The 24,760-nt window shown below is 45.9% G+C and overlaps 1 protein-coding gene across 5 annotated transcripts in view; it reads right to left on the reverse strand.

Annotated features, from left to right (window-relative positions):
• PHF12 (PHD finger protein 12) overlaps positions 1-24,760 on the reverse strand; it is a 40,843-nt gene continuing 16,083 nt past the window's right edge. For 3 of the 5 annotated variants that reach the window (XM_003416990.4, XM_064271482.1, XM_064271483.1), the window contains 13 exons: positions 19,200-19,272; positions 16,202-16,595; positions 14,684-14,804; positions 13,355-13,487; positions 11,410-11,574; positions 8,533-8,691; positions 7,173-7,968; positions 5,837-5,962; positions 4,940-5,083; positions 3,939-4,037; positions 3,109-3,191; positions 2,378-2,516; positions 1-2,064 (listed from right to left, as the gene is read on the reverse strand). In XM_003416990.4, the coding sequence (XP_003417038.1) occupies positions 1,730-2,064; positions 2,378-2,516; positions 3,109-3,191; positions 3,939-4,037; positions 4,940-5,083; positions 5,837-5,962; positions 7,173-7,968; positions 8,533-8,691; positions 11,410-11,574; positions 13,355-13,487; positions 14,684-14,804; positions 16,202-16,595; positions 19,200-19,272 (2,767 nt within the window). In that variant the 3' untranslated portion in view covers positions 1-1,729. The other 2 variants (XM_023556216.2, XM_064271484.1) reach the window with 2 other exon arrangements.

Here is a 24,760-nt window from a genome sequence, read left to right on the forward strand (position 1 = left end):
AAGCTGTGATTTTAAGTCACACAAGCTAGAGGTGGCATGGCTCAGTCTCGAGACCGGATTTCACACTTTTTGTCGTCATGTTTCCAAGATATTTGAATCACCAAACTGCTAAACATTCCAGACTTAGGCTCTAAGGGGCAGGGACCGTATCTACCCTGCAGACTGCTGTGTCCACAAGACCTAGCACAGGCCTGGCAAAGAGGAGGGACTCAAGCATTACGTGAATAAACGAATTGCTCAATGCTCAGCTAAGGCTTGAGGGGTGGGGAAAAGTAAAACCAGTTGTTTAGATTTCTCCCAGAATCGGAGATAAATATGATAGCAAACACTTGGAATCAAAGGCAACCGAACTCCTTAGGTTAATGCTTCCAGACCAGAAAGCAGAGGTCTTGTACTAGCTTCAGTTTGATGTCTTGGTTTTGGAGCCAACAGGTGCAGGACTCCCATCCCACAGTCCAGGAACCTACAAGCTCTTGAATTCTTGCAGAATCTGATAGTGCCAAATGACTAAGCCCTCTAAACCCTCGAGTCACCCATAAAGCCATACAGTAGTCCCCACCCCAGCAGGTATACCCTATGCTTCCATTTTTCCCCACCCAGCTTAAGCTCCTTTCCTCCAATAACTCCCCTTTCCTGACTCCCCTTGGGGACTGAGTATCTGGCTATCAGACCTGTTTCAAAGGCTCCCTCACCTGTGGGACCAGGATCTAAGGGAGGGTCCCCTTTAGGGGTGATGACAGGTAGGACAGACAGGCAGAAAACATAATTTGAAGTATTTTTGTTTTTTTATATACAGAATACAGGAAAGTTTCTGTAAAGTCTAAAACATTACAATTACTATGTACATTGGTACTAGTTGTCCAGGTGGGAGGAGAGAAGGGAGCCAGGGAGGGGGGGAAGAGAAGTGGCAAGAGAACAAAAAAAGGAGACAAAACAGGTTTACGACAAAAACATTTTTGCTACAATAGACAATTTGAAGAAAACGCTCTACCACATGTAGTACTGTACACAGTTTTTAAAAACACTGAAAAAAAGTCATCACTAGATGTATTTACACAAAATCCAAATACACTTTTCCTTATCTGAAATAAAATAAGATGGACAGCCAGAAAAAGAATTCATTTCTCATTTGTCCATAATACACAGTAGCTACCTGTAGTGCAACCGCTGCAGAAAGGGAAAATAACTGGGAGGTGGGAACCATGGAAGGAGGGTGGGAACCATGGAAGGAGGGTGGGAACCATGGAAGGAGGGTGGGTAGCGATCTTTATATTAAATAAAACAATGATATTGTATAGATTTTGCTGTATGAAAACTGTATTTTTTTCTTTTAATATAAAACTATTGTCACTGCCACAAAATAGAACAAGTTTCTGATTATTTTACAACGGCGGGCGAGGGGGAGGGAGCAGGAGGTGGGTGGGGAACGGTTTTTGTGTTGTATCCAGAACATTGGCCTCCCCTCCCTGCCCTCGCTGTTCCTCAGCTCAGGTCTGCCGCTTTCCCATGAAATGTGGAGTACAAATATATGTGCAAATGCCCCCTAGAACTTGAGAAAAGAAAAAGGACTTTTATAAAACAGTCAAAAGGTTTTCTTCATTTCATGCAAAGATTGTAGTTGAAGGGTTTCTGGTGGAGTATAAAAAAACCCGGGCTTGGTTTGTGTACATTTTTGCATTGCAGGAGTCTTGGGTTGGGTGCCAGGTAGGTGGCGGGGTAGCCGCCAGCCCTAGGGAATGGAGTTGGAACGCAGCACAGGGCCCTGGTGGGGCTTGAGGGAGAGCTTCTCGGCCAAGACCCCATCCTGCAGCAGGCCGGCATCACCTTTGGGCTGTTTGGTCGCAAACTCAGTGATGCTGAAGACAAACTGCAGGCACCCCAGCTTGATGTAGCTGCCATGGTGCAACAAGGCCGTGCCCTCCCAGCCGGCCCCACTGCCCCCAATCAAGCTCGAGCTGCTGGCTTTGCAGTTGCAGGGTTTCCGGTTAGGCCCTTGGGCCTGGGAGCTCATCATGGCTGCCTCCTCACTTGGCTCTTCATCCTGTTTCTGGTGCCGGTGGCGCCCTGGGAAAGAGGGGGATGGTCACATGAGAGGAAGTGTGAACAGCCAACCCATCTGGGCTGTGTGCCACGCTGGCCCCACACCTCCCCCATTCTAACTGTGGCAGGACTAGGGTGAGGGATGCTCAGAAAGAACTAGAGGAGGCAAAAGTCCCAAAGCAGGCGTGTATACATGTGTGGGTGCAACAGACAACAGGGCTGAGAAGGCAAGGCATGAGCCGAGAGCCAGCAGGTCATCCGCAGCAAGCCAGAACCGCCCTGACTGGGGCCTTAGAGAATGTGTCGAAAAGCAGCTGGCCACTCTGCTCCAACTTACTGATGACACTCTGCACTTTGGCAACAATACTGCTTGGGGGGGTTGGCGGGGTCTTCTCAGAGAAGTCACACGAATACAGCACATTGTCCACCGTTGTCCCGTGCTCACTGTAGTTTAACAGCTCATAATGTTTGGTATTCTGAGGAGGAGGAGGGAAGATAAGATGTGTGGTCTGCTGCCTGGGGTTAAGGGGAGAGAGGACATATGGAGAAGGCTGTGCTGCTCTCCCAAGGGAACTCTCTTCCCAGTCGTGCCCCCCCCACTTCAGGATGGGGCTCAAGACTCACCTCCTCTAGGAAGCCTTCCTTCCTAGCACCCCACACCCCCTGCACTCCCACCACTCCTTTACTGTCTCCTCAGAACTGGCTCCTGTGATGTGATGTCACTGGCACATGACAATGAAGGCCTGTGGCCTACAAAATACTGATGGGGCCACACCCTGAGGGCTTGGCTTCTTTCTACGCTGGTCCCCTCCTCATCTTAGGTGGGCTCCCTCTGCTCTGCCTGTGAGCAGCCTCAGCGGAAATGGCAGCCCTGCTCCTGGGGAGCAGGTGGGCCATTGTAGGATACCCTTTCACACCAAGACTCTTCTCCTCCAGGAATGACAGGGAGGGAAGAAAAGGAGACGACCTCAACCCCCTTCCCTCACCCCAGTGCACTGAACAAAGACCCAATGCCTGGGAGAGGCCTCAGGTTGGAGAGCTCCCTCCCACCCCATCCCCAGCCCTCACCTCATCGTAGAATATGCAGGCGTGTTTCCCGGACACGTAGTTACAGTGACCATAGTTTGTAAGGCACACGTCCATGTCAGCTCCTGCAAGGTGGCAGGAGTAGAGGAAAAGGCAGAGAACAGATTGTAAGGTGTATGTGTGGGGGAGGTGAGGGGGGAGGGAGTCAGCTTTGGGGTGGGCACAAGTAGAGACCTCCAGGGGCAAGTAGCCCAGGGCCCTCTCCTTGTATTTTTGAACAAAAACTGATGTCATTTCCAATCTCCTGCTAAAGAACAACTCTCCCTGCTAGTAGACTGCTTTACAACATGTGGCTGCTGCCCAAGGGGAGCTCTGAGCTACTGTAGAAGACAGGATGTCTCCACAAGATACAGCATGGGAGTACAGGGTTATAAATCACATCACCTGACAGAGTGGGAAATCCCTAGGCTAAGGGCTCAGACCATCATTTGTCTGTCCTTTTGTACCAGATACAGGGTTAACTGACGGTTGGCCAGGTGTGAGCTCCATCACTTTTCCAAACACCTCCAGGGACGAGGCATTTGCCCTCTCTTGGGGGTATTTCCTTGCAGTGTTTAGGACGCCTCACTGAGCAGCAGTCAGAGCTGACTTTCATTCCTCCTGATGCCACAGTGGGCAAAGACAAAGCAAAAGGACTTCAGCCAGGGAAGACAAGCACCCATCTCCTTTCTTAGTCCTTGTCCAGACATTCACGGGGTTAAATCATTCGGCTTGGAGGGCTTCCCTCTCCCCTGTCTAGCCTCTGAGGTAGGGGTGTAGACTTTTAGGGATAAACAGATTTAGCACCTCTCCCAGCTTCCTGGCTGACTCACCTGTCCCGATGTAGAGGGTTCGATAGCACATGTTCACAGCTCCTCCCAACCCTAAGAGGGGGTAGAACACAGCTCGGGCCTGTATCTCCTTTCTTTGCACTATAAGCCAAACACAGGGATAGATCATTTAGAAACTCAGAAACTGTGGCCCAAACGTAAACCAACAGAAGCTGGATTTTCCCAATTCTTCTCTTTGGCTCATGGCCTGGAAAAAATAATTCCACTCATCTTTCCAAATTCACGTCTGACACTGGGAATTGGCTGCTTCAGGGTAAGGCATCCTCTCCCCACCCCGCAGCCTCTCCAACATGGGATGAGGGAGACCATCTTTGAGGACTGTCAGAGAATTCAAGGGTAGGCAACAACAGTTCCTTAAGCTCCTCGGGGATATACCAGCTGATACATAAGGAGGCTGTGGAAAACAGGAGTCAAGGACAGAATTTCGCAAACTTTAATGTGCATACGAATCATCTAGAGCTCTTCTGAGGTGGGGCCTGAGCTCTGCATTTCTAATAAGCTCTCAGGTGATGGTGATGCTGCTGGTCTGGAGACCACATTTTTGAGTAGCAAGACTCTTGGTAGCTAATGCACAAACAGATATCCTATGTGGAGTTAACCTCTTAGGAAGAATTTCCAGGAGGCTAGCTCACTGTTAGTCTGTTTCACACCTTGAACTTGAAAAGGTCCCTTTTGGGAAACCCCTCTAACATCTGAAAGCAACTGAGGAGAAAGAAAGCATACCACAAATACTAAATGTACTGTAGCTGCTTTCTGTGTCTCAGAGTGCACTGCTTTGAAAGCAAATTACAGCAGACTTTCCCAGGTCTATTTGAAAGCTGTGGTTGCCACCTCTCTGAGAAGAAAAGCCATGGTGCTTTATTGAGCCTATTAAAACACACATGGAGGGTTCAGATATTGAAAGCTGAGATTCTCCACAGAGGGGAGATCACATACACAGAGAGGAGATCTGAAGGCGGGATGGCAGGTGTATGCATGCCCACCTTCTGTGTGGTGCCCTCCAGAAGCCAGTGGATGTGCCCCGCCACTGCCTGGTGATGCTTGGACCCGGGAAGGGAAAAGCTGATGTATTCTCTGCAAGGCCAGAAACTTGATCAGCTTCTCGTCCAGCATATTTATCTCGATTTCTATTAACCAAAGAGAAAGATTGAAAAGCAGCTGAGGAGAAAATGGAATGCGGAAGTAGAAAAGGGTCAGAGGGCAAATAGCTGAGCATTCCTAAAATCCAGCCAAGTGACTTTTTTCTCAAACAGTATAAAGTACAAAATGGTACAGGGATCTAGAGGCAGGCATGTCACTAGCCAAACATCAGTGACAGATGGACCCCAAGGAGCCTGTGTAGATACCTCCTGCAGCTGGATAGCTTGATTTTAGGTAAGTAGTCCTAAAAAGGCAGAGCAAAACAAACTACTTGCCTGTCTGTGGGGAGAACCTGGGTGTCTGACATTGAGGTTTGGATTTTCCTCCCATCCTCTATTCCCAGAGATCAATATCTGCCCCTGTCCTCCTCGACTTTGGGAGTTTCCCACAGATGTGTGTGTGTGTGTGTGTGTCGGCGGGGGGGGATCCCCTCCTTTGGGAGCAAGGATCCCAGGGATTTTACTCTGCACATCCAGGTGATTTCGGTCTCTTCTCACTGGTTCACCTTGGCTCTGCTTCCCCTTTATCTTAGGTTATGGGTTTATATACAAGGCAGAATTGGAGAAGGGGTTTTGTTTTCTACCTCACCCCTCTACCCAAAGGGACACCGCTCATGCCCATTTCCCTAACCTTCTGAGATCAGGCATCCCTTTTCTCCCTTTCTGAAATGAGCTGAATGCTGCACAGGGCAGCATTTTCACCCCAACAGCTGGGTGAACAGCAGCAGCTCACTCACTCACCTCCATTGACATCCATAAACGCTCGAAGTGAGCTGGTGAGGTCCACCATGGCAGTAGAGTTGGCTGGGAAAGAGGGTACGGTTAAAGCGCTTCCTATGGATAACGTGCCGGGGCTGACCTTGCCATCTGGGGACGGAGCAGGAAGACCGTTACTTACGTCGCCTGAGGGAAACCCACCGGTCCAATCCCCCACTGCTGAGACAGGACTGGTTTCGGACCCAAGGTAATGTTCCCTTCTTGATTCTCAACCCATAGGCTCTGGAACTCCTAGAGCTAAAAACGTGTGGTGAGGAAGGGGAGATGGAACGACAACGCACCCGGGAACGCTGGAGTCTCCAGAGTACCAAAAACCAGTGAAATCTACTGCTCTGGGGAAAGTGGTGGGTAGCTGCATTCTCTGGGCCATGACCACCTCCCTGCTGTCTCTACTCTAAAGAAGTGGTACCTGCCCCTGCAACTCCTGCCTACTGAGGGGTGATTCACAGGGTGCAAAATCTCCAGGTTGGTACTGAAGGATGATCAGAGAAAAACAGCCTGACAGTAGGGGCCGTCCTGGGACCAGGGGCCCCCATGCAGAGAAATCACAGTCACCTGGTTACCGAGACTCCCAGCTGACTAGGAGGCCGGCTTCAGTTCAGACAGGAGAGACCACAGGGGGTTCCAGCAGCATCTGAAACCTGGTTCAGATGCTGGGGTCAGCAACCTCGAGGTCCTGAGTGCTTACTACGGACAACTGATAGAGCAAGTCCACACTAGGCCAAGTAGAGACTTAAGAGACTTCCCTTTGGCATATGGCCCAAGGGCAAGCTTCTGGGCAGACCAACCTAAGCAGTGGTGTTTTCTACTCCCTGTTTCCCTGACACGGAAGTTCCTCAAATGGGCTGGTTCTAAGAGTCTGGATCAGGCATGGGTCTAGTCCCCATGTGGACCATGAAACACTGAGGCCATCACCTAGAACCTCAGGCTGATCACAGCTGTTCCAGAGAGCAGGCTGCCTTTCTCTAAGGTGATGGAACAAAACAGGCAGAAAACTGGGTTTGGAAGGTGTGAGGTGGAGTTCAGGAGACCCAGGCTGCAGTTTCAAACCTTCAACCAACTTGGTAGGCCACTTTAATGAAATCACTTATCCTTTCAGTGGCTTAGCAGCCCCACCTATAAAATAGGGACAAGTTAACACGTGCTTCCCCTTCTATCACAGAAGTGGGGGAAGACAAACAGTACAGAGATCAAAATCCTCTGAAGCAGTTATCGGGATGTGTTTTTTGAATCTTAAGTGTTATATGCTAGGAAGAGCATAAAACCATCCCAAGTCATCCCAAGGATAAGCAGCACTCACCTGATGATGGTGCTGGTGAGCAGAATCGTTGGTTGGCCCCTGTGGCTAAGATACCGTCTCCTGCTGCTTGGGGGGGAGTGAGCACCCGGGTGGCATTTGGGGGTGAGCCCAGTGGCCTTGAATCTGTCAACGGAGGTCCTATCTGGGATTGGACAGTCTTTCTTTGCAAAGTGCTGGTGTTCTCAACGCTGGCACAAGAGCTGGCAATGGAAGGGGGCAGGCTTGGGACAGGAACCAAACTCCTCTGGGGGCAAGAGCTGGGGCCAGTGGCATTCTCTGTCTTCACAATGATGCCGACGGTGTGGTTCTGAAGCCCCCCAGCCGTTGGTGGCGTGAGGGGCCGGGGCCAGCCTTGCCGATGTGAGAGGCCTGGTAGTGGGGTGTTGGTGCCTGGAAGTCGCCGGGGGTCTGTGGAGTCAGTGGGGCTGCTGTAGAGGTGTGGGCCATTGACTTTCACCTCTGCGTTCACTGGCCCGTTGGCAGTCCCACAGGGGGCTTTCTTGGATTTTTCCGCACAAGAACTGCAGCTGATGTCTTCTAGGGCTGGGGGCTGATGGGGTGGAGAGCAGCTCAGGGAATTCTGGGTGTTAATCCCTGAGGGGCAGGACAGGGGGTAGTGGGAAGGGGTAGGTGCCTTGTCAGCTGTTTGCAGGGAGGTGGTGATTGAGCTGTCAGTCACAATAACAGGCTTAATATCAGCCTTCTCTGTCTGTTCAGAGTCCCAATGCGAAGGCATCTGCTTAGCAGATAAATGTTTCAATATGCTGCACTGGAGCGCAACAACACTACAGAGCCACTGCAACGGAAGGAGAGGAAAGGAGATGAGGGTGAGAGGCCTGGGAGGCGCTGGTCTTTCCTGCCACACCTACAGCAGAGCTGCCAAGTACCATTTCCAAGGTTCCATTGAGAATGCCCAGAAAGCATATGTTAGGCTTCTGAATAGGATTCCATTTCCATTCCCAAGCAAGATTTGTTGTTACACTTAGAAGGCAACACCCTGGTCAGTGCAGTCTGGAATTCTCATTCTGGCTCTGTCTCTAAGCCCTTACTGTGTGTCTAGCGCTGTCACAGAACCTCTATGGGTCTACTGATCTCGTTCTACAAAACAGATTTGCCCGTCTCCTGGTATATTAGGGGACTGATAGAGAGAAGTAGGCTGGCTGACTCTGGTCTTTCTTACTTGCCTTCAGAACTTTAGTCAGAGGTACTCTCTGAAATACTTACCTCTTGGAGGGCTAGGGGTTGGGGTGAGTAGAACTGTGGAAGATGAGGATGGGAATGACACTGAGGCTACTTTAATAACAGCTATGGTGAGACGGAAGGAACACTGGATCTGAATCCCGGCCCTGCCTTCACTCACCTCTTGCTGCTCTGCCTGGGTGGCTAAGTGCTCAGAGTTCAAAAGGTGTGTCTGTGTTTCCTCGGGGATCCCACTGCAGATCAGCTCCCCGTCCCGAATGGCCGCGGGTGCAATGAGAGGGGGTGGAAACTGGTACTGAGATTTTATAGCATCGGGAACCTGTTCAGGGTAGATAAAAGGAAAAAGAGGGAGATAGTGCCAATGCATCCAGGTGATCCTGCCCTGGCCATGCTGTTCTGTCTGAGGTGCTGATGCCCAGAATCATCCACTCTGGGTACAAGGAGGCTCGTGTGCTACGATTGCTCAGTGCCCCATCTCTTCGACTGGCCTGAGAAGACCCAGAGCTGGGTGAGCAGGCAGGGCCCCACTTTTCTTAATCAAGGTCTCAGGCTTGCAGAATCCACAAACTATTGCATGCTGGCTTCTGCTTTTGACCTGAATAAGTTCCACGGAAGACTGACACTTGACGGGACTTCCGAGTGGTATTCTACGCTTCTATTGCTCAGTGCCAAGTTTGGGAGGTGGGTGAGCAACAACTGAGAGGTCAGAAGTTAAATGAGGTCACATTCACTGTCAAAATGCCAGCCTAATGCCTGGCTCATGAGAAGCATTCAATCAATATTAGTTTTCTTCATCCATTCATTCATGACTCATGAAACAATTGAAGACCTCTTTGTTGCACAAAAACAGAAGACAAACTCTGAATCACACCATGTTAAGAATGAAACAGCCACACAAGCAAGAGTCATTCATACATTCAACCACCATTTATTGAGCACCTCCTGAGTCTGGGTACTGTGCCAAGTCCTAGTGATCCAGAGGTGAATAAAACTTAAGCCTTGCTCTCAAAGAGCTCACAGTCTAGTGGGGAGATAAACACACAAACATTACAATACAATATAATGGGTTCTAGAAGAGAGGCATGTCTAAGGTGCTATAAAAAAAATAGAGAAATGTGCTCATTTCTGTCTGGGGATGGGTGGGAGGGAGGCTGGGATTAGCAAAGATTTTATAATAAATAATACAGAGAAGGCAATATTTGAGCTGAGACTTGGAAGTTGCAAAGGAACTTCCAGGTAGGCAAAGGGACATAAACTGAAGGCATCTCTGGTAGGAGAGCAACATGTAACATACAGACTGGAAATATTTAGTGGATTTGGAAAACACTTGGAGAATCAACAGATTTGGTGACCAAGGGTTTATAGAAGATAGGGGAAGAGGAGCTGAAAGTGGTTCCTAGAATTTTGCCTTGAGGGGCTGAGTAGAGATCACTGTCATTAACTGAAATAGGAAATATAGGAAGAGGAACAGATTTGGAGGGGCAGAAGACTTTTGGTTGGACACACTGAGACTGAGGTATCTGTGGGACAGGCAGGCAGATATGAATCTGGTACGAGGAGAAAGGCAGAGAATATGGAATTGAGAGTCATCACCACAACAGTGTTAGCTGACGCTATGGGCTTCTCTGAGCTGACTCAGGCATGGGAGGGGGAAGGACAAGCAGTGGGCTCGTCTAAGGCTCTTCCTTGGAGGAGAGTAAAGGGGTAGGTGGAAGAGGAGCCTCTGGTGAAGATATCAAGTTCTTAGCAGCTTTTAGCCTGTATTGTTATGCATCAAAGATAAAGGCCAATGTTCTAAGAGAGAGCTGGAGTAGTTCTCTGTCACTGTCCTCTGGTGCTACAGTCCTCACTTCACTCTGAAACTGTCCAAGTACAAAAGGCTTTTTAGGCAATTCGTACTTTTGAATTTCCCTTAAATATGGAGAACTATTAAAAAAAGAGAAGAGTACCATAAAATCAGAGGGAAATTTCATCAAGATCCCTGGCCTGTTCACTCCAGCAGCCAAGATCTCTTCCAAATCTACACAATGGAATTCTACAGCCTGGATACTTTTACATCTGTTTAACTGAGGTTTGACACCTCCAATTTCCCCTATCTCCAAACTAAAATACCTCAATTTTGGAAAGCTTGTGTTTCTATGTAAGTATAAATATTTATGCAGTTAAGAGTCTGTTACACAATTTCCAACAGTTAACATCTTGCTATCGCTGACATTCACTGCAAATGACAGGAGGGTTTAAAGTGTGGCTGCCATCAAGTGGCCATATTTGTGAATTGCTGGTTTTTACTGACACAAAAGTATCTGAGAGGGTTATTTCAAAAGAGAAAAATCAATTTATTTGCAAGTTTATATATGGGTATATACTGTCGGACTCTCTAGGTTAACTGAATGAGGAGTCTGAATAGCCTAGGAGAAATGTTCTCATCTTCACCACCACCAATGGTTTTCAACAAAGGAAATCTTTGTGGACACACTAGAAACTGTAAAGTGCATACAAACATTAGGTATTATTACGGCAACACCATAATTTGGGTCATTGGTGACACATTAATAGCAGCCACAAAAAAAACCAGATTTAACTCTCTCTTGAACATTTTCCTGTTAAGTTCCTTGGCTGGGAATAGCTCCTCACTTTCCACATGGCTCTTTCGGTTTAATCACTCCTACTTCACCTCAGCAGAGAGCTCTGGGACAGGGGCCGCCTACAGTAACAGGTAACAGACAAGATGAGCACCAGGCAAGGGGACAGTAACAGCAGATCACACCTGGGTTCAGTGGGCTGGGCCAAAGGGTGCTTATTCTCAGGAGAACTAGAGGCTTACAGAGTCCAAAGGCCAGTTTGGGCTTTGGCCCTCACAATCCTGATCACTACCTCAAGCATGAAAACGTACGGTCACATCCATTACTTTCTGAGACACCACAGACAAATCTCAGGAGTGTCGGTTTCCACCTATAAAATTGGGACAATGATCCTCTTCTTATCCCACAAAGGCACTCAGAGAGCACTATCCTGCCTGCACTAGTTTGTGACTCACCTTCAAACTCCTTCTTTTGACCGACTGGAGCACACGGCGGTTAGGAGGGTGTTTCTTGTGGATTCGGTTCAGGAAGTCCACTTTGACGACATGCTGTGAAATGGTGTCCTGGAAACGGTCAAATACCTGGCACCGATTGCTCAGTGTCATATTCTTCTGGTTCAGCTAGGGACAAAACAGACACACTCCTGCAGTGAGCTTCCAAGTGCCCATCCCCCCATCACCAGCCCCATTTTCTAGGTTTGAAAAATAGAAGCCCTTAGTCAAATGTGTTCCTTCAGTCGGGCGGGGGCGGGGGGGGGAGGCGGCGCTAGGATGTTGTCAGAGAGCAAGGGAAAATGTCTGAGACTCTTCCTCAGCCCTGACCAAATCCAGTGGGGAGAAGCTAGTATATTCCTATCCCCTAGAGAGGTCTGAGGGGAAAGGAAATAGAGACTAAGCCAAGAAGTGCCCTTCCAAATTCAGCCCTCGACAGCCTTCTGTTCCAAGTCAGAACACCCTTTGTCGGGTAACCAAAAGCAATACATGTTTTAGGAGACCCAGGCCTTGGCCCTCAATAGACCCAGACTCCCCCTCTGCACGGGACTCTCTTACAGGAAGTAGGACTATTTCCTATATAAGAAGGAGAGTGGCTGACAACTGGAGTCGGCACCAGTATCCTGTGAGCCCTGTCCTGTTTCTACTCCGTGGTACCAGAGAACGTTAGTGAGCCCACCTGGATATCATTATTTTCCTCTATAGGTAGGGAAGCCTTGGGTTGTTTTTAGATGCCAAGTGGAGGGAAGAAAAGCATCCCTGCAGAGGCATACGAAAGGCATATGGAGATTTTGCCATTCTTCTCTCTACATTTGGTCTCCTACTCTAATTAAGAAAGGATCTACTGTAGCAGCTTCCTAATTAGTAAATTAGGGATTAACTCCTAAGCTGTAATAAAAAAAAATCACCAAATTAACGATTTCTCATCTGCTGGAGAGCTACTCTCTAAGATTCATACTTGGGTAGACTGCTCATGTCCCGTTTGTTCTTTCAGCAGAAGGCAAAACAAGATACTCCGATGTTGAGCCTCGAAGAGAAGATTTCTCCTAGCTAAACCTTCCTGAGCAGCATTAGCCAAAATAAGAATGCAAAGCAAGTTTTCTATTCCACGTGTGCAAGTCCCTAACTGAGGTTCCCTCGCCTCAGGGGCTGGGGCCACACTGCCATGTTTAGAGGCCAGCAGTCATTCCATAGTTACTGCCATAGAACAGATAACAGATCATAGGCAGCAACCTGTTTCACTGGAAAGGGTTCTCTTGTGAGGGAGCTCCTCTGCCTGAAGCCTCTTCCAGTCAACCTTGTGACTGACTTGTGAATGACTATTCCAACTGCCCGTAAGGAGACATCTTAAACCTCTTTTGGAAGTAACAAACTACAGCTCTGTTCTAGCCCCAGGAAGCAGTCTAGAAAATGTGCCCAGACTCGTGGGAGATAAAATAATAGGATCCTTGCATCGTTCATTCATTCAACAGGTTACTTATTAAACACCTATTATGCACCATCAGCACAAGGTGGTTATAAAGAATTAAAGCACGAGAAGGGGAAGAGTCTCATCTAGTGCCTGGGACACATTAGGTATTCAATAAATGAATGACTGCCTAGGATACCATTATCCATGTTAATGCTTCAAACCAGAGAAGTTACCATAGCCAGTGCTAATTCCTGAGATTTGAGAATATTTTAGAATTAGTTTGTTCCTTCTAAAAATAAGAGGTAGGAAAATATGGAAACAAATAATGCACAGCTGAAGTATGTCAAGATAATTGGAATTGAGTAGGATGGTCTGCAGAAGCCAGCATCTGAGAGATGAGTGAACTCTGGCACAAAGCTGCCCTTAATATGCTTTCTACTGAATCAGTCCCTGCCCAGCTGTGCCTATAGAGTACTGAATGCACGCTACTGTACTTACCACCACATGTTCGATGTGATTCGGACACATCCATCTGCCCAGAGGCATGGCAGTGAGCGGCGGCTCGAGGCAGTCCATGTGGAACAGGAGGGGGCAATAGTCACACTGGATGAGAGGGGCCACGCGGCAGCTCCTGCAAAGAAGAGATGTAGGCCATTTCTGGGGCAATATGGGGGAATTCAAACCAACTGTGCACTGTGAAACAGCCTCCTCTTGTCAACCCTAACCTCCTCCTCGCCTAGTGATTTAGTTACACTCAAGATCACTGATGACTGAAGTTGGGGGCTACTACCAGGCTCTTCATTATTCTCTCTCCTAAGACAAATGTGTCTTTTTGGGAAGTGAATGTTTATTTAGAGTATAGCTAAAGTGGTTGTCAGGGCAGAAATGATCAATGCTCAATACCCACCATGGGAAGACAGTCAACTTTGCTCTCATCTTCCTACTACTCAAAAAAGAGAGCAACTACCTCATTTAAAAAAATCACCAGCAACCTTTCTTCTTAACCACAGTGAGAAAACATTTCCGCATGAAGCACTTGGCAAAACTGGCAATCTGCCAAGGAGTAGTGTGCTGGGAAAAGGATTTTGTATCGTGTTCATGTAAGCATGGTTCAAGGAAAGGGGCTTGAGCAAATGCCAATGACTTGTAACCATGACACTCCTTGGGTCCCTGAGATGCGCTGAATGCCACAGTCTGGGCCTGGCTCAGGGTTCTGGTGTGCTACCATCTAGTTCCTTATAGCTTTTGGTATCTTTTTGATAACGATTTTCTCCTGCTATCTTGCCCTGTTCATAATATACAGTCCTTTTAATACACCCAAGCCAGTAAGTCTAGCTTGAGTAATTGAAGCAGCTGGTTCCCATCGTTGAGGAGGTCCAATCTGAAGGAAACCAATGTCCCAAGGAGGATACAACTGGGCAGCCAAGAGGCTTGTGGAAGTCATCCAGTCCTATACACACCATGGATACTTGTACTACTATTAAACTCATTTTTAGTGATTTAAAAACTCTACTTTTTCCAGGGACTTGTGTCCCACTGGCTAGAGTTCTTCCTGTTAGCTAAATATCTTATGCTTCAGTTTAAGCCCAATTCCTCTCATTTTAGCCTCTACAAACATAGTAAACTAGTTTCTATGTACTGAGATTCTTCACAGAATGTGTTAAGACATTCAAAGCTCTGGTCAGTTAGTCAGCCTCTGTGCCCTCGCACTATTAGAATATGGGTTATCAACATTTACCACACATGGTTTAGAAGAGGAGAAGGAAGACAGAAAAATCATCATTTGCTGAATTTGAGGGAGAACCCCTAGGTATGGAAGAAAAATACCTGTTACACGTGAAGCAGACTTTGACGGGTAAGGGAACAAGACCATTGTGATCTAACTCATGTTGTGTCTTCTTAACATTTTTCCCTGTAGTCTCCTCTTTTCTTCTCCTCTTGCTAGAACCTAGAAAAGAAAATGGTGGTGCTGAACTATTCCCCACTTCAGAGTTCCTAGCCTGGGATATGAAAACAACAGTAAGTAAAAGAAACAGATCTTAGCAAAAGCATGTGCCATGGAGTGGTCATGGACCTCTTTCTGATTTTAAGTGAGAAAGAAGAATGAGAAGGGAAGATAAGACATAAGTTAGAACTACATGTTCAGAAAAGTCACTTGCTCTCCGGCAGAAATACATTTTGATGCTTTGCAGCATAAAGTAGTCAGGAATGTAGCTTAAATATTGGCAACCTAAAAAATATAAATGCCCAACAGAGAACTATTCTGGGGAGAGGACTACGGAGAAGACTACAATTTCACCATATTTTTACAGAAATCAGAAAAGCTTTGATTCTATATACATCCTACTGACCAGTAGGCTTCTTAAGCCTTACAATTTATCTTTGTCTGGGAAAAGAAAATAGTGTCTATTAGATTCATATTATCAAGCAGAAGTTACAATGATTTATTTAAAAAAAAGAGCAGGGCAGTGCTCTATTAAAACTATAACCCCATGTAACTTTTGACCCAGCAACTCTATTATGAATTCATGTGACAGATACACTCCTACATGTGTACAATGATGTATTTACAAAGTTATTCCCTGAAGAATTGTCTGTAATAACAAAATATTGGGAATAACCTAAATGTCTATTAATAGGAAACTGGTTAAATAAATTATGGAACATCGGTATAACGGACTAGTATGCAATCATTTAAAAAAAAAAACTGAGGAAATTCTATATTAATATGGAAAGGTCTCTAGAGCATAAGTGAAAAAAGTAGTATAGCAAGTAGTATGCTATTTTTAATTGACATCACTGAACTGTACACCTGAAAAATGTTGAATCGGCAACTATATCATTAAAAAAAGTAAAATTGCAATAGCAACAAAAAATAAGTATGCTATTTTTGTTTAAATAAAAGGGGACATACAAGCCATGTATCTGCATTTACTTATATCTCCACAAAGAAATTCTACAAGTATACACAAGAACCAAATAGTGGTCATCTGTGAGGGGTAGGGAGTGGAAGCTAGACAGATGGCAGGCAGAAGTGAGAGGGAAACTTTTCATTGTTAAGTTTTTTCATGTGTTTTGATTTTTGAACTCTGTGGATGTATTACCTATTTAAAAAATGAGTACCGGCAAGTGGCGGAGAAAAGAGTTTAGAACTCAGAAAATGGAAAACAGAACGAGCACTGTAACAGCTAAAACCTTCAAAGGTCTCTCCAGGCAGAACTAAGAACAGGAAGTTGAGACAGCGGCTACAAGGACAGTGACCCTGCAGGCAGCACTGCCTTTTAGCTGGACGATAATCCTTTGGGGAAGCTGGAGTGGGGGAGGAGATGCGATGGTTTGGCTAACCTGGTAGTGCAGTGGTACAAGTCAGTTCATTGGGCAACTGAAATTGGGTGGGGTTCCGCTCCATGGCAGCAGCAATCAGCAGCTCAAAAGGCCGCCTCAGCTGGGGCTGCACATAGTCCGGCTCTGCTGCTACTGGCTCCTCGTCCACGTCAATGATGTCCTCGTCCATGTCGTTCTGCTCAGAGGTGGGGGTCTCTGTGCTGGCGTTGGATGTGGGTGTGCCAGGCCGGCTGGCCCTCCTCTCCAGGATCCGGGCATGGGCAATGGCCTTGAGTTCAGTTTTGCTAGCTGATCTGTCCAACAAGTCAGTGTCACTGCTGGGGGATGTAGTCCGTTTGCCAGATTTGTCCACCAGTCCATTGACATGGCCCAGCTCCTTTTTCTGCTCTCGTTTCTGTGCAAATGAACAGGTGGGCCCATCATACAAGTGCCACAAAACAGAAAGAGATGGATGCTACAAAGTCCTGCTAGACCACTAACCAAAACTATGAAAAACCCTAACATATCATAGAATCATCCACCTGGGAATGGAACACTGGTCTATTAAAGCTGACAAAACTATAGCTGGATAATGTTTGCAGGAAGGAAATCACCAAAAAATATGAGAAGTTAGAAACAATTACACACCATTTACTCTAACTCAGCACGTGACGCACAACATCTTAACGTGAAGTACAGAGGGCTAAAAAGTTAACACAGTGAGCATAAACTTATTCAATAACACACACAGGTCTGCACCTGGAGGCTGCCTTAGAGCATCCTGACCTTCTGAATGGTTTTTAAACCTTTGTTCAAAGTAAAGATAGTCTGCAAAAGCAAAGGTAAAAGAAAAGAACCAGGTAGAGCTCCCTGTACTGGGAGGCAGGGTGCTGACAAGGAAGGTAGCTTTGCTACAAAGAGGAGGGGGACAGGCACTCCAGCAATCATGATGTCCAAGGATGGTGGCTATCAATGTTTCAAGTTTAACCAGAACTCTGAAAATGCTACCTCTTAGAATAGGAAGGTGGAGAAATGAAAAAGACTAAATGTACTGGATAGGACTGGATGACTAATAAAATATATTTTCCTCCAGGACTCCAAACAGAATGATTGAATGAGGGTTTAACACTGGTTTCCAGTCAGAAAACCTGTAATCTTGTCCCAGTTCTGCCAGGGATCCCCTCTCACCTTGGGCGACTCAGGCTGGTAGGCAGGAATTTCTCCGTCTATAAAGTGAGACTAGTAAAAAACCTCAGCTCTCTTCCTGTCAGGGATATGGTAGGGATAAAGTGGGTCACATATATGAAGGGATGACGCTAAGCTGGGGAAGTTCTACTGTCCACTAGGAATTAAGGTAGGACCTAAACATCAGAGGTTGATGAGGCCCACAGAATGTATCATTTCAGTCTACTTTAGTAACTACAGGAGGCCAGAGAACAGGCAGTGGTGGTGGTAGAAAAAGCAGATTTGGGATTGGATGGCAAAGTGGTCCATGTGAGAGCCGGTCAGAAGAAGCACACTGTTAGAGAAAGACATAATATAATCCCCAGCACGCAGCTCTGCTTCTAGTGAACTGATGAACAGATGATAGAGCTTTGGAGCAAGGTAGAACTTGGTTCAAATATTGGCTCTGTCAATTCTTTTGAGCTCTTGGGGAAGTTACTCTACATTTCTGAGCCTCAGTTTCTTCATTTCTAAAACAGAGATATGATTACCTGTACCCACAGATAGCTATATGGATAAAACGATAACATAAGTAAAATACCTGGCATAAAATGGGCACTAAAATAACGCCAGTTCCTTTTCTCCGCCCCTTTGTCCTGGCTTCGCCTCTTTCCCTTCAGCTCTTCTCAACCCTTTCAGGTCCAACTTATTTGAGTGGGAAGTTTCTGAAAGACCTCCAGGCTGGCAGGTGCCTGAATAACGGGCCATGCTCTAATCTAATTGAGGATGCACAGAAAGGGATCACTGGAAGATGGACAGGCTGGAGGATAGCTGGTTTGTGGATTTTAGGAGAAATCGATCTGCAGCTGTGGTTAGGTGGTTGGCTTGGCTTTGGCTTGCTTCTTAATAGGAACCCTGAGCACATACTTGAAAAATAATGTCTGCCTAACTATTTACCTTCTTTCTTAAAGGCTGAAGACTGTTACACACACAAACCACAATCTCTGAATCATCTCCTCATCCTGTTTCTGCAACTAGGGAAGTCATCATTCATTGTGACATCATGTACAGGGGCCAGAAAAACAGAGGTGATGTCACAACAAAGGAAAGTTGCTCAGAGTATACTTAGGGTAGAAGTTGTGTGTGTGTGTGTGTGTGTGTGTGTGTGTGTGTGGGAGGGGTGATGCTGGTTTATAATTCACAGACAAATCCTAATCTACAGCCTATAATTTGAGGGTTGGGTCTCTCCTAATCTGGGTGGAAACACATCTACTTCTTTTTGTGATAAGAGAGAATTCAGCTTTTGCACCCCACAAAAATTCTCAAAATAGAAAATAAAGAGCCACATTCTCAAAGCCAGTACTGAATTATTAAGGCTAAGTGAAGGGGAACTCAAGAGAGATTAGGCAACCTGAGGTACAACTGGGTTTAAAGTCCTCTCAATCCCATACCTGGCCAAGCCTCTGGATAGCTGCAACTTATTTGCCTTGAGGTGAGGGAAATCCTTTTTTTAATCAAGCTTGAAAAGCAGCCTTTTTCTTCAGCCAGTTTCAAGCATGGAGGTGGCTGCCACGTTCAGTCCACTATCAGAAGATCAGACTACTCTTGTCACTAGTGATTGAACATGTCTCAGTCAATTAAGACAACTCTTCTGCCCATTTTGGCAGCCCATGTTTGGATTTTTAGGCCCTACTGGATTCCAAACAGTCACCATGGGGAGACGGGGGGTGATTCCAGGGGTGGAAGAGATAAGAAGGGACAAAAATGCCTTCAGGGCCAGGCTGTCTTAGCTCTAGAATATCAGCGCTCTAGATCTGGCATTCTGAGCAAAGTCTTCAAAAAGCAGCATTATTACCTTTCGGCGAACAGTGCACCGGTGACACATCCACTCCCCAGGAGGCAACATCTCTTCACTCAGTGGAGGGTTACTGTGGGGGAAAAGACAAGGGCAAGACTAAGTAACTAACCTTTTGATGTAGCGGGAAGAAACACAGCTAGGTCTGGCATAAAGCTGCATGTTCCTAAGCCCCTATCTGGCCAGTCCTGCAGCACAGCTAGGGTTCTGTCATCCTTCAAAACGCTCACTCAGCCCCATTTAGAATAACCCAGGGAGTGAGCATTCCTTCCCACACCTTAGAAAAAGCCAAATCCAAAGCTCTTAACACTGGGCTCACAGGAAAAGGTATTAAGCACTAGTGTGAGGCCCTGAGTTTTAGGGGCATTCCCCAAGTCTGTACCATGCTAACAAAACTACTGATAGATCCTCCACATTCTTTTCAAAGTCTGTATGTTTGAGTCCAAGCTTCCATCTGATGTTCAAAGGCCTGTGAAATATGGTCCCATTTCATCTTCTTGGACCCCCTTCATATAGCTTTCTCCATAGTCAAATTGATGGCTTGCTATTTCTTCCTCTAGAACACCCTTCCTCTAGAAAGCTATGCTCGTCAAAACCCCATTCATCCTTTAAGGGCTGCCTCAATCAGCTTATGGTGGATTAAAGACAACTACAAACTCTTTGCTATTTCTCCCATCCAGAGGTAGGGTCATTTCCTTCCTCTTGGATTGGGCTTGCTCTGTGACTTGCTTTGAATAACAGAATGCAATAGAGGTGACAAAGTTGAAACTTCTAAGGCTGGGTCTTAAGCGATCTGCAGATTTCATTTTTACGTGCTTGGAATGTTCCATCTCAGAGCCCTGCCATCATGCTGTGAGAGGCCACATGGAGGAGACCTGAGGCGCTCCAATCAATAGCTTCAGCTGAATTCCAAGCCAACAGCCGACACCACCTACTATACCTAAAGGCGCCATCTTGGACACTTCAGCTCAGTTGAGCCTCCAAATGAGTGCAGTCCCATTCAATAACACGTGGAGCAGAAAAACCAACCAGCTGAGCCCAGTCAACTCTCAGAATTATGAGAGATAATAACTGGTTTCTGTTTTAAGCCACTGAGTTTTGGGGTAGTTTGTTATATAGCAATAGATAACCAGAACATAGGTCCTCCGTGAGGTCTTTCCAGATTACTCATATACCTTGGAACTTTCACTGCATGGTGTAGTTCTCTTGTGGTACTTCTCATGCTTTGCCTTAGATGGCAATTCTTTTATTTCTATTAGAGGGACCAAGACAAGGGCTGAATCTTTTTTCCTCTTTGTATTTCTATAACAGAAACAGTTGTACACACAGTAGTCGCTCAGTGAATCAATACTGAATCAAATTTAGTGCTGTGTAGGGCTGGGTCTTATCTTCCAGGTCAGTGATTTCCATTAAGGTTATACCAAGAGCTGCAATGAGACTTTTTTAAATCCTTGGGAGGGCCATTTATAATGCCTATAAAGCAGTGGCTCTCAAAGTGTGATCCCTGAACCAGAAGCATCAGTATCATCTGGGGAAGCTCTCAGAAACACTGGGAGGTAGGCTCAGCAATCTCTGTTTAGCAAGCCCTCAGGGTAAGTCTCCTGAACACCAAAGTTTGAAAAGCAATTCTATCAGTATAAGGCTACCTTTATGTTTAAGAAATTCCTACCTTTCTTCTTTGGGAGTCACCTGTTTGGAATGGCAAGGAGAAAACTTTTTTTCAAAAAATGTGAGAAATATGCAAAAAATACTTGAGGGTTATATAAACAAGTTAAGGGCTCAGCTGCTAACCAAAAGGTCAGGAGTTTGAATCTACCAGCAGCTCCTTGGAAACCCTAGGGGGCAGTTCTTCTCTGCCCTACAGGGTTGCTATGAGTCTGAATTGACTCAGTGGCAATAGGTTTTTGGTATAGACAAGGACTCTCTTTTAAATGTCAGGGTTTAGAGAGAGGCTGCTTTACTCTTTCTATCTAAAACGGCACTTGGCTTGGCAAATTTTCTTGGCTCCTGCTTTGCTGCGCTTTCCTGGAGCCCTCAATATACGTGTCAGGATGTCTACCAAGCCCTCGCAGCTCATTGCTTCCCTTCCTCCTTGTTTCCTTGGTGGAATCTCAGGAGGGTACTTAACAGGAAGCAGAAAATTGGAGGTACATTGGCTCACTGGAACAAGTCTCCAGGCCCTGGAGGACCACAGGTAAATATCATCTACAAAATCTTCCCTAGTTCTCACCGATGTATTTATGCAACAGGCCACACTGAAACTAATGAAATGCATGCATGCAATCTGCAAAGGCCTACAGACTCTGGTATGCTTCAGTAGCTATCGTATTAAAATTAACCCTGAAGCCTGTCACTTCTGATTCTCTTTTTCATCAACTCTTTTCATCTGCCCGCTGGCTTTGTAGCAACATACCCTACACCAAACACATAAAGCAGAGAAGGGTGAGGGAAAGTAGTATGGGCTTAGATCTTTTACAAATATGTGAATGGCCTCCTGGCCACCCTTCATGTTTCCTTCAATCTATTCCTAACCTTGCTGGCAGGATGATTAATCTAAAATGCAATTCTCATCATAACACTCTCCTAATTAAAAAGCCATTCAATATGCCCCATCCCTTATAGAATAAAGTTTAAATTCCTTAGTACTGCAGTTAAGGCCCCTGTGGCCAGAGCCCTGCCTCTTTATTTAGCTCCATTGGTTGGGAGGCTCCCTATACAATTCATGCAGTGTCACCTCTGTCTTTGCTCATTCCAGAGCTTCTACCCACAACCATGTGAGCTAGGCCTTCCCCCACTCTTTCACCTGGTGAACTCCTAAATCTTTGGAGCCTCAAGTCAGGTTTTATCTCCAGGACGCCCTCTCTGATAGCCCAATTCCCCATAGCACTCCTGTGCATACCGCGCTTCTAGTGTATTATGTGTCTGAATCCCCTTCTCTATGCCTCATTTACCTTTGTACTTTCACACCCTGCACAAAGCCTGGCATGTAATAGGTGCTCAACAAAACTTTAGGCAGGCACTTGTTTAAATCATACATGAAATGACTTGCGTTGTCTAAGTAAGAAAAAATGAGAAGACATCAAAGTCCGTACTTGCAAGCCTCCAACATACTGAACTGCTCCCCACTTTCCCCATTTTCATTTTCGTGAAACAACTTGATCTTTAATCTCTTTTTTAATTTTTTATTGTGCTTTAAGTGAAAGTTTACGAATCAAGTCAGTCTCTCATATAAAAAAACTTAAACATGACTTGCTACATTCTCCTAGCTGCTCTCCCCCTAACAAGACAGCACACTCCCCCTCTCCACCTTGTATTCCCTGTGTCCATTCAACCAGCTCCTGGCCCCCTCTGGCCTCTCATCTCGCCTCCAGACAGAAGCTGCCCACATAGTCTCATGTGTCTACCTGAGCCAAGAAGCTCACTCCTCACCAGTATCATTTTCTGTCTTACAGTCCAGTCCAATCCCTATCTGAGGAGTTGGCTTTGGGAACGGTTCCAGTCTTGGGCTAAGAGAGGGTACGGGAACCATGACGTCTGGGGTCCCTCCAGTCTCATTCAGACCACTAAATCTGGTCTTTTTAGGTCTTTTTCTTGATACAGAGATAAAATACTTAAAAATTATATTAAGAGACTCTTAAAAGTAGCTTCTTGTTGATTTCTAAAGGACTCACTTTCAGAGATGCCAACTTTAAGAACACACATGTATTCCTCAGAGTTCTAGATAATGGCCACAGGCTCCTCTTGCCAAGTCTGTCGTAAAATGTGGGATGGAGACTGTCAGCTTAAGGAGTAGTCCAGGGAAGTCAATATGTGACTTCCAGGATGAATTCAAGACATTTAAAAGACTGAGGCCATCACTTGTTTACTTGTCAAGATTTGCTGCTTTTTTAGAGACAGAATATGCATCATGAAATAACAAATTTAGATGTGCAGTGTCTTCAGAGACAGCTACAACATCTAAGATGGGATAGATGGGGAAGGAAGGTCTAAGTTTCTAGAAAATCATCATCGCAAGCACAGCTGGAACAGAGAAATCGCTCTTCAAAAAGCTTTCTTATGGACCGGAAGAACTAGATGGTGCCCAGCTATAATCAATGACTGCCCTGACAGGGAACACAACAGAGAACCCCTGAGGGAGCAGGAGAGCAGTGGGATGCAGACCTCAAATTCCTGTAAAAAGACCAGGCTTAATGGTCTGGCTGAGACTAGAGGGACCCCCCGGAGGTCATGGTCCCCAGACCTTCTGTTAGCCTAAGACAGGAACCATGCAAAAAGCCAACTCTTCAGACAGGGAATGGACTGGACTATGGGATAGAAAATGATACTGGTGAAGAGTAAGCTTCTTGGATCAAGTAGACACATGAGACTATGTGGACAGCTCCCGTCTGGAGGACAGATCGGAGGACAGAAGGGGTCAGAAGCTGGCCGAATGGACGTGAAAAGAGAGAGTGGAGAGGAGTGTGCTGTCTCATTAGGGGGAGGACAACTAGGAGTACATAGCAAGGCGTATACAAATTTTTGTATGAGAGACTGACTTGATTCGTAAACTTTTACTTAAAAAACAAACAAACAAAAAAGCTTTCTCATGCTCATGCTTCCTCTCTGCTCAAAGCAACTCCTTTCAATCTATTTAGAAGGCAGCTTTTCAACTCAAGTTTCTAGGGGAAAAAGATTCATGATACAACTCCAGAAAAGGCAGACTGTCATTGGGGTGTGCTTAGGAACCAATTCTAAAGAGGCTGTTTTGCTCCGTATCAGAATGCTGCCGAGGGGAAAGGATTCCACGGAGAGAGGAGGTTCTGCAGTCTCAGGACTTCCTCACCTCAGCTGCCCATCTCAAAGCTTCTCCCCCATAAGAATGGTGTTCCCATAAATTTAATGTGCAGCTTTGAAATGATTATATGTGTGTAAGAGTCTTTAAATCACGATATGCCCATCAGGAAAAACAAGGTTCTGCCCCAGCTCCCTCTTATCCCAATATATCAAATCAATGAAGACAGGGTGCCAGAGGCCATCCTCTACAAAACAATATCACTAAAAATTAAAAGTCAGGTAATGTTGACATTACACTATCAGAGTTTTGGCTGTTCAGCAGTGAAAACCAGGAAAATACTATAATGAACCAGTACTGCTTGTAAAGACATCAATACACTCTCTAATCACTAGCACTTAGAAATGGCAGAGTGATAACCCCATCTTACATCTAAACATTATATTACAGTTCACAGAGTTTTAACAGGTGCTCTTATTTGATCTTTACCACCATACTGTGAGGTAATTTTTATTCCCACCGTACAGTGAGGAAACTGACTTTTCTAAAGCCATGAAGCCAGTAAGTAGCAGAATTAGAACCCAATCTAAGTCTTCCGGCTCTTTCAAATCTTGAGTCCAAGCCATGAAGCGGTTCTTAAGAACCTTTAACAGTCCTCTTATTTCTAGGGAACACGGAGGAGAATCCACCAGTGTACCTTCCTTAAATCTCAAGGCCAAGCCTCTTCTTCTTTATCAATCAATTATTTATTGAGTTCCCATTGCTTATTAACTAATACACCTGGATGAAC

This window comes from Loxodonta africana, chromosome 18, assembly GCF_030014295.1.
Source record: "Loxodonta africana isolate mLoxAfr1 chromosome 18, mLoxAfr1.hap2, whole genome shotgun sequence".
In the NCBI taxonomy this organism is placed as follows: Eukaryota; Metazoa; Chordata; class Mammalia; order Proboscidea; family Elephantidae; genus Loxodonta; species Loxodonta africana.